General features: G+C 39.9%; 1 protein-coding gene across 2 annotated transcripts; it reads right to left on the bottom strand.

Annotated features, from left to right (window-relative positions):
• Positions 1-2,731: 2,731 nt before the first annotated feature.
• fbxo2 (F-box protein 2) lies at positions 2,732-6,539 on the bottom strand. 2 transcript variants are annotated; one of them, XM_056600678.1, is made up of 6 exons: positions 6,418-6,539; positions 5,656-5,717; positions 5,219-5,345; positions 5,007-5,099; positions 4,780-4,921; positions 2,732-4,558 (listed from the first exon to the last, which is right to left on the bottom strand). In XM_056600678.1, the coding sequence occupies exons 2-6, from the start codon at positions 5,690-5,692 to the stop codon at positions 4,424-4,426; spliced, it is 534 nt and encodes a 177-aa protein (XP_056456653.1). In that variant the 5' UTR covers positions 5,693-5,717; positions 6,418-6,539; the 3' UTR covers positions 2,732-4,423. The 2 variants fall into 2 exon arrangements, with proteins under 2 accessions (XP_056456653.1, XP_056456644.1); XM_056600669.1 differs by having other exon boundaries at positions 6,429-6,538.
• Between the last annotated feature and the right edge of the window lie 3,893 nt (positions 6,540-10,432).

The raw sequence follows: 10,432 nt of genomic DNA, 5'->3' as shown, positions 1-10,432 counted from the left end.
CGCAGGATTGCCAGGTCCTGCAAAAAACGTCCTGCCCAGATACCGTTCAAATCCACCCAAAATGTCCTAGAAGCAGCCCAAATTAAAAGATATTCCATTTTGGCCAATGTTTTGAAAGTAATAATATTTGAGGGAACTTTTTCTTCTATTTTTTTTGTTGTTGTAGCAGCAATATGCATTGTGTGTGTGTGTGTGTGTGTGTGTGTGTGTGTGTGTGTGTGTGTGTGTGTGTGTGTGTGTGTGTGTGTGTGTGTGTGTGTGTGTGTGTGTGTGTGTGTGTGTGTGTGTGTGTGTGTGTGTGTGTGTGTGTGTGTGTGTGTGTGACCACTGCACAACCCCGCCCATCCTCTGGTGTTCATTAGTGCAGAGCCCCTCTACGGAGAGCCTTGGCACAGAGCTCGTAAGTCCGCCCCTTCCGGGAGACCCTCATGGGACCTCTGGGCGAGGACAATTTTGCCGCTTTTCCAGAATGGGAGTCAACGGAAAGAAATGTATTATTATCTGTTTTCTGTCATTAAATGCCTTGGATTACACATATGTTTTATGTGGGTCCAAATAATAACGTTTCACATAAAGAGTTTGACCGTTTATTGTGCAATTGTTTAGTTAAAGGCTGTAGAGAAAAAACACAATGAGAAAGACTACGTCTCGTATGTGACGTTGTCTATTCAACTACGCATCTAGATGCCACTTGGGTTATGGATTGTCGGTGCCGTTAAAGTAGTCAACGATTATAAATTATTATTTATATTTTTTTTATAACGTATAGTATTAGAAATACGGCCAAAACCCAAGTTGAATCTAGATGAAAAAGTGTGTCGTTCAAAACGTGAGCAGCTTTTACTTCTTCGCCACCTACAGAGCTAATTATGTACGATCATTAAAAAAAACATGTTATTTCCCATAGACATTTGACCGATGGAACCAGGAGCCACGGAGGCGGGACTTATTCTTCAGAGGTGTACGCAGAGTGTACGCACACACGTACACTACTCTCGTAACGTACTCCGGGTAACGCCGGTCATTTCCCGATAATGACCGGAGTTCTATACATTATCCCTTACTTAACAAGTGTTCAAACTTGACGGCACTTTCAAGCAGCACTCAAGTGCTTTATTTCATATGGAATAGAGTTGTATTAACGATCAGTGGCATTATATTTTATTGGTTGTATTTGATCAGGTTGTTTTGTGTCATCCCTTTTTACATGTTGTATTTGTCTTTACCATGTTGTTAACCAAAATTCCCTTTCGGGACAACTGCTGAACTGAAAAGAACTGAACTGATGGACGACCGATTCGGAGGCACACTTTGTCCAGCAGAACAGGTGATGGGAGAAACAAGCGCAGCCGACAAAAAAACCCCACCTTGGTCGGCGTATTTAAAAGAGCGTATTTCATCGAATATAGGAAGAACTGGGTGTTTCTGGTTCGACTCCCTCGTTTATTCAAAGTTAAATAGGAAATGTTCAACATATTTCCTGCTTTTACTACCTTTGTTGCTTGTTTGCCTTCACCTTGATCGTCACCGCTTACTTTTTTGGAAAGCTCTATATTGCCCTTTAGTGGACATTTGATGGAATGACTGAATTTGGGCAGGAGAATTTCCGGAAAATGTGCTTTATATCCTTTGCATCACAGTAAACAATTGCGTTTCTTCCATTTGCTTATGCTTTAATAGATCATATCAGATTCCAGTACATAAGCCTTCTAGACCACTAAGATCTTCTGAGACCAATCTGCTAATTATCCCCAGAGTAAACACGAAACATGGGAAAGCAGAAGATTTAGTTACTATGCAACAAATAGCTGGAATAACCTCCCATTTTTAAGACTTGCCCCAAATCTGACCACTTTTAAAATAAGACTGAAGACTTTTATGTTTGCTTTAGCTTTCTGCTAAATCTTAAATACATTGCATTTTCTAAAAAAAAGAGAGGCCTTTTTAACTCTTTAGTTTCTATTTTTACCAGAGAGATAAATGATCTGAGAAAGGATAAGGGAGTTCTGTCTGGGTTAGAGTCCTAGAATCCGGGTTGGAGTCCTAGAATCTGGGTTGGAGTCCCAGAGAAAGGACCAAGTTCCTTTAGGTCGGGTTGGAGTACCAGAGAATGTGAATCTGATCTTAAACACATTGCACATTCTAAAATGCTTTTTTAACTTTGCCTTGATTTTCTATCTATTTTACTAATTTTTTGCATATGTTTTATTTTCTATTAATTACTTTTATTGTAGCCAATGTTTATATGTGAAGCACTTTGAGTATGCCTTGTGTATGAAAAGTGCTATAAAGATAAAGTTGCCTTGCCTTGCCTTGCCTTAAAGATGTATGCCCTGAAAAATGTGAGGAGAAGCGAGCAGCAGTCTGAGAACTTTTGCAAGCGATGCAGTCACCAGGAGAAGGATCGGCCTTGTGGTCTGATGTAGTGGCGTCACTAGGCTGTTTTTTTCGGGGCCAAAGGCCCAAATATTATTTAATTAGCCCTGAATTAAAAAAAAAATATATATATATATAAGTAGCCTAGTCTTTCTAGATAGTCCCTTTGACAAGAGAATGAACAGTTTAAAAACATAACCAGACTGTTTACCACCTCAAGTGAATTAACCTATCTTATGCAGTCAGATCCATATATATATATATAAATATATATATATATATATATATATATATATATATATATATATATATATATATGTAAGGTCTGTCTCACTTGTATTCATTTTACTCTGAAATAACTTAAATGGAACTTTAGATGTTTTGGGATAAGCAGCACAGCAGTCAGGTAGCTATTTAAAGCTACTGACTTATAATAAACTGCATATTTTGTTTATTTAGGTAAAGAATTATGAAAAAATGTGCATCCACAATAAAGCATACAAAGAAAATTGTCGCATTTTCATTTCCCTCTGGGCTAAACCTAGAGACGCCCACTCTAAGGTTGGGCCAAGAGAGAGCTGGCATGGGCTACATACCTCTTCTACACAATCCACAACATCAGTATCTTAATTATTAACAGATTAATGAAAACACGTCCTCTATCTTTCCTTGATGTATGAAATTGCAATTGTGATCATGGTGTTCAGTAGTCTGAAGCTGAGCAGCAACATATTGCAATTCAGAATCTATAGATATTCGGCTGGAGAACAGAATATCTTATTTAAGTCACAAGCCCAGATATGAAAGAAAGATAAAAACTGGGATTTATTTTATTATTTCATTAACTTTTTCACAAAGAAAGTTTGCTAAATAAAATATATATTTTCGATTACTGTTACTAGTAATGAAACTTGTTGTTGTTGAAATGAAAACAGGCCTGTGTTCAATAATTGCGTAGTTCAAGGGTTGCTTTTTGATTGTTCATCCTCAAACATGTGATAGCTGAACAATATAAATGCCAGTCTTCATGTTTTTGTCAAGTAGCACACGCATGTGCCCACCTGTGATACAAATAATTCTGCCAATACAGTTTTTTAGGGGTATGCAACTTAAAGCTCCAGCCAAAGTGTTTCTTTTTCATTATGCATGTATCCAAGATGTTGAACAGGCCCCTTTTCTTATCATAGCAGAACCTCAGGATACAGGAGTGAACAGGATATGTTTAGTTTCACTCTCTGTCTGAGAGCATATTGTACTCATATTACACTGAATTCTTTAACACCTTTTAATGTGTGCGCCAGAATAAAACACAGCGATGGATGCTTAACGGTTTATGCTGCTGAGTTGGGGTCCACACAGTGGGGGTCCAGTACACCAGTAAACCAGTTCAAACTTATTCAATGTCAATACAATTTTACAGCAATGAAATCAAACTCTTCTATAAATAATTTGAAGATGCAATGAGCAGTTGGATGTGATCATTTTAAAGTTAATTTGCATTAATGACATTAATTAAGGAGAAACAAAAAAGTTAAAATATAGTCTTGCGTAGCAAGTAGTTAGTAGTTGGCGGATAAAATAACTAAATTGCAAGCAGTGATTAGGAGAAAATCTGGCAAAGCTTCATGGATTTTTGGTCATCCCACAAAATCCCCATAGGGTCAGATTTCTAAAGATTGCTTGCTTCAGTATAATAGCATCCCCCAACATAACAGTATGTCTATACTGCCTTTTGATTCAAGCAAGGCTGGGACAGTAACGTCAGTGGTCAGCGGACTACAGACAACAGTTTACGCCGGCAAGCTGAGAAGCCTTTCAGAGATCTTCAGTTCCTAAACCACAGTCCCCCATCTCACACCCTCTGACCACACCACTCCTCAAGGGCACCTCTCTAGTCTGGACTACCATTCACCTACCATCTGATTCCTCTCATTTCCTTCTCTTACCTTTTTCCTTCCTGTCCCTTTCTCCCTTCCTACCTCCCATTCTTCCTCCTCACGTCCCTCCTTCCTTTCTTCCCTCCCTCCCTCTCCCCCCAGTTCATTGCTCAGACGTTGCATGTGACTGAACTGCCAGTGACCCGGACTCCAAACCATCCGTCCCAGAAGTTGGTGTCTTGTCCTCCGTGCTCAAAGGAGATGAATCGCAGTCCGGGGCCGTACTCTGAGAAGGTGTGGCTCACCTGGTGGAGCACCGCCACAACATACAATTAGTCAGAGCAAAGCCAAGAGGTTGGTCTACTGTGGGCAAGGTTAGAAAGGACAGTGTGCAAAAGAGTATGTGTGAGTGTGTGTGTATGCCGTTATTTGTGTGAGTGTGCGTGTGTGTGTGTGTGTGTTTGTTTGTCGGTGTGTGTGAGAGTGTGTGAGTCCTCCACCGTGTGTCCCTGCTCCCGCTCTATACCTGTTTCCATGAACACCCGTCATCCGTGTCCGGGTCGAGGGTCACCGGGTCGGGCTTGAACTCCTGCAGAACTTCCTGGTTCTCGTCCAATAGAAACACAGTGATCTCATAGGTGCAGCCGCAGTCGTTCCTCCCGCAGTACCTGAAGGTGAGTGACCTCTTAGATATGGGAAGAAAGTTGCACGACATGGAAGTAGTCGGCCTCTATACACTCCATCCCCACTCACCAATCCTCTACTGTGATGGTTGGCTGGGAGTCAAGCACCTCTGCAGTATAGCCGTCTGCCAGGAGATCCACCTCCTGCTTCTTGAGACACAGTCTGCATGTCCGTCAAAAATAATCCCACGAGGGGGGGGGGGGGGGGGGGGAATTAAGCAGTGTAATGAAGCATTCTAAAGGACTATTTATTACCAGAACATATGCGGGAAAAGCACTCACTCAAAGGACGTCGCAAAGTACTTTGTGACTTCCTCTTTGCAGAAATCGTAGCCGCAATCGCCCGGTAGTTCTTCTACTTTCCAAGCGCTCCCCCCATTCTCTGTCAGCTCCCAGAACTCCAGCTCCTCTATGGGGAATAAAGTCAGCCACAGGGGAATTCTTCCAAACACATTGTTGTCTTAAACTAACTACTTTTTGTCAATCATTGCTTTCCTTTATAACAGTGTTTTTCAAAGTGCTGTACCACTTTCTCTTCAAAGTGGTACAGCACAGGTGAACATCATCCATATCATAAAATTTGCCTTCACAATGCAATAATGTGTGATTAGGAATTATTTAAACAAAGGCATGGGAATTTTTAGTCACGTAATACATATAATGTCAAAAATATAAATGTCAAAAATAATAACCTCAAAAACAATATCATTCCTCCGTACCTTCCCCGTTGGGGTTTTTGAGCAGGTTGTGAGCCATGGGTGCTAGTCAAGGAAATATTTGTCTGGAATCACAAACAATGACAATAAACGGCAATACTGTGGAATCCTCCGTCAAACGGTAACACTGTACGGTAATCACACGTTACTGATCAAAAACTCTGGAACTCAAAGCGAAAGGCATGCAGCCATGGAGCCTTGTTCTCAAACTCACAAACATACACCCTGCTCGTTCCAACCAGTGAATAAAGGACAGTGCTTTGTCTGAAGTTGCCTGGATACCAATGAAAAGACATAGCTAATGGGCACTCAAGGGCTACGCAGACCCTGGTTACGTAGCATTTGTTGTTTTTAGAAACTTAGGGACACTGTGACTTTTCATAGATGATTCTCAGAGTCAGAGACCTGTCAAAGCAATACAGAACCGACAACATTTTATAGCCCCTATATATAATTTTCCATACTGCATGAAGCATGATCAAATATGGGGTTACATAGTCTCTAGGTTGTCTATTGATTGGGTCTCTATGGTTAACAGTGGCTGACCAAGAATCCACGAGTCAGCATTTATTTGTCAGTTAAAGTTCTCTGGAATGCGCAATGCATTTGTGTGAATAAGTGTGGTGTCAGTGAATAGACACTGCGCCCCCACTCTGAGAAAGCAAAGTCATCGTGGTGTTGGCGTGTGAGATCACAGCACAACACAGTTTATATATGGACAGTCGCGTTTAACATAGATAACAAATAAATGAAGAACAAACGTACACATTACTCACGCAAAGGTCGTGCAGTCGTTTATTGTGTCCGTCTGTCTGTCTCAACCTCTTCTGTGCTGTTGCCTCGGACACCTGAGCTATGTCGCAGTGAGAGCGAGCTCACCATGGAGAGGCTTTTATATAACAGCCACACACACACACACACACACACACACACACACACACACACACACACACACACACACACACACACACACACACACACACACACACACACACACACACACACACACACACACACACACACACACACACACACACACACACACACACACACACACACACACACACACACACACACACACACACACACACAGTTAGCTCAGCCCGAATCTGCAGAGCTATGCATGCACTCAGCACAATGTCCTTTGGAGCTCGTCAATGAAAAGCCAGGGCGGCCCTGTGATGAGAGATGTGGCTCATAATAGCACAAGAAAGGAACACAAGGATAAAACTTGGACAACATTGCTTGCATTACCAGCCTCGTGGTAACTGATAAAACCTTTATTCTTCTTACATGTGATCCTCTTTAAACATTCGTTTTTTTAAATAATAATTTACATTAAATGTTTTATTTCACAACAAAAAAATTCAAATCAATCTTCCAGGTGCAGTGTGTAGAATTCAGTAACATCTAGCACAGCGGACTTGGCAGAAATGTGATATTCATTTGTATGCATTTGGTTGCAATTTGCTACATGATCGCTAGATGCCACTAAAGAGAGAGGCTCAGAAATGCTACGGATGGCTGTGTTGTGTGCTTCTCCTTCAGATGAATTAAATCCATCATAATGCTTTGCTCTACGTCGCCTTATGTTCAGGATTACAAGTACCTCGGTGTCCACTCGGACAACTGGACAGGAAACTGAACTCAAACTGGCCCTCCAACATTTGCAGCGCATATGAGTCTGCGGGGACCAGCGCCCTCTAAACGCTGGGGTGTGTCAGGAACGCACCATGCAATGTCGACTACACACTAAACATACTCATCAGAAGGACCGCTTCTGTTCTGATCCAATGGTAGCAGTCACAGAGAGGAGGCTGCTGCCCAAACTCCTCGCAATCCATGACAATGATATATTTTATATACAATAACATTTAATGTATATTCTGTTATGGTAAGATGCATATTTGATGTGTGTTTCACATTTTCTATGATAAACATGTTTTATATTCTTTGTATATTTTGTGGTGTAATTTGAATGTAAAATTCTATTTCACATTCCGTTTCTCTAACTACCATTTGTTGGGTGTGCCTTTTCCCTGACCCCCTTGGGACAAAGGGTCAAAGGCTCCAACTGATAAGGCACCACTACTTCTCCCCACATTGCAATTGTCAACGATCCAATCAAATAATGTTTACCCAAAGGACAGAGTTTCCTGTGTTCTCATCAAGTAGAAGAATGCCCAAGGGGATCCCTCCCTTGTGACCGGTTTGCCTTGCCTTGCCTTGCCTTGCCTACTTCGCACATACTATGTACACTTCAGTGTCATGCTTCATGCTTCAAGTTCTCTTAAAAAGTCCTAATATTATGTTAGAAATACACTTTAAATATTATGGAAATCAACAAAAAGCACACTTACTACATATTTCAAGAGTACTATTATAAGCTATTTAAGGTCTTTTAATTTAGGTAATATTTCAAGTGCACTGAAGAAGTACTTGTAATGTCGACTGAGTATATTGCAAATGTAAAATAATAAAATTTCAAGTGCGTTATTATTTTGCACAATTTGGCATATTTACTGCACCTTGAACATATTCCATGTGTTTACAGTGTTGTTTAAGTGTTATTTAAGTTATGCAAATCATACTAACTACATATTTCAAGCGTACTATTTTAAGCCATTTAAGGTTTTTAGCTTTAATTTAGATAATATTTCAAATCAATTGAAGAAGCATTTGTAATGTTGTTAAGAGTATATTACAAATGACTACATTTCAAGTGTGTTTTTAGTTCACTAAATTTAGCGTATCTACAGCACCTTGAACATTTTTTCCAAGTGTGTTTAAAGTATTGTATAAGCATTATTTAAGTGTATGTGAAATACAAGTTAAGTGTCATGGTACATTGAATTTAGTGTCTTTACATTTCACTTTGAATACGTTGCTTCCACATCAGAACTGTCTTTCAGGTGTTGTGATCGAATGAGAGGACCCCAAGCGCAGTCAACGGATGTTTGATTAAACCAGAGGTTTAATATAGTGACGACGAGAGCAGGAGGTAACAACAGGAGATGGACAGGCAAGGATTCCAGGCAGCTAGGCAGGCAGATAAGCACACAGGTTGGAATGGATGGCAGGCAGGTACGGGTTGGTGATCCTGGGGCAAGATATCTAACTGTATCTTGTTATCCAAACATTCAATAGTGCCAAGACTGGTATCTACCAGTGTAGTTGAAACAACAATCTGGCGATGGGTGGCTGAAGAACCGGGGTTTAAGTACAGCGGAGATGTTGACTGGAGATTGATGACAGGTGTGCAAGTTTGACAGATGTAGAGCTGGGGACAACGAGGAAACACCTTGCCCCAGAGGGGGAGGCAGAGCTGAGCATCCACTGGTACGGCCATGGCCCTAACAGTAGGCCTTCCCTCCCCTCAATGGGCGCCTCCAGGCAACCCACCAGGTCTATCAGCGTGCTCCTCGTGGAAATCTCGTACCAAGGATGCATCAGAGATATACACTTTATCGGAAATATATTCAAAATGAACTTTAAGGAAGATCAGTTAAGTATACTTGTAAGAAGTATGCTGAAAACATACTTCAAGTATGACAGCAGTAGCATACTTTTCATTAGTATATTACAGTTGCACTTGATGACCTCCTGACCGAAATACAATTTATCAGAAATATATTCTAAATAAACTTTTGAGAAAGATCAGCTAAGTGAACAATTAAAATGTATACTGAAAGCATACTTCAAGTATTACAGCAGTGGTATACTTATTCGCAGTATATTAAAGTTGAGCTTCTTACAGAAACACACTTTATCTGAAATATGTCCTAATAAACTTTTGAAAAATAGCAGTTAAATGCACTTTCAAGAAGTATACTGAAATCATACTTTAAACATTACAGCGGTAGTATACATATTTTCAGTATATTACAGTTGAGCTTAATGACATCCTGGCAGAAATACACTTTATCTGAAATATATTGTAAATAAACTTTGAAAAATATCAGATAAGTAAACCTTAAAGATGTATACTGATACAACACATTAAGTACATTGGTGTTGGTATATTTTTTTAAGTACACCTACATTGACCAAAGATCTCAGAAGAAGTGTACTTTTCCAATAAACTACCTAAAATATACTTACCATGAAGTTTGTTTCTGAAAATTTTACTTGGAATGAATGTACTTCTGAAATATATTTTTTATTCACTTCAGTGCACTTATTTTTCACTAGGGGAGCTCCACTCATCATGTTTGGCTGTTCTCTTTTAGAGAACAGCAGATACAGATTCACCTCACGAATGAAACCTCCCTGTTGTCAGAACATATTTGACTGTCAGGTAGCAGCCACTACCTATAGGTCATGGTGCTACTTAAGGTCAACAATGAGGATTTGGTTTGATGGCTTTCCCCCAAATTGTGTTCACTACCTCACATTCACATCACTACCTAAAACTGTTTCTGAACGTGATGAGCATGAAATATTAAATCTTGGCCAGAATAAAACACATATGAAAATACGTTGATTCCTCTCATTCTATTTAGTCTTCGAGTATGTATAATATTTAAACCAGTTCATTCGTGTAACTGGTTTATTTATTTTTGGTAATCCAGTTTAGCAAATTAACAATAACATGGACCTTTCTGTGGACATTCACATTCTGTCCAGAAATCTGAAACATTGAATGAGGGACTATTTATAAAAGCAGTTTAAATAAATTTTATTTTTAAATGAAACCAAATCATCGTTGACCTAAGGTATCACCATGACCTAGGTAGTTCTATGTAACAGACATATAGGTTCTGACAATCACTGGGAAGTA

This window comes from Gadus chalcogrammus, chromosome 1, assembly GCF_026213295.1.
Source record: "Gadus chalcogrammus isolate NIFS_2021 chromosome 1, NIFS_Gcha_1.0, whole genome shotgun sequence".
NCBI classification, from domain to species: Eukaryota; Metazoa; Chordata; class Actinopteri; order Gadiformes; family Gadidae; genus Gadus; species Gadus chalcogrammus.
Note: the sequence above shows the minus strand (reverse complement) of the source record. Positions and strands in the feature narration are given on the sequence as shown.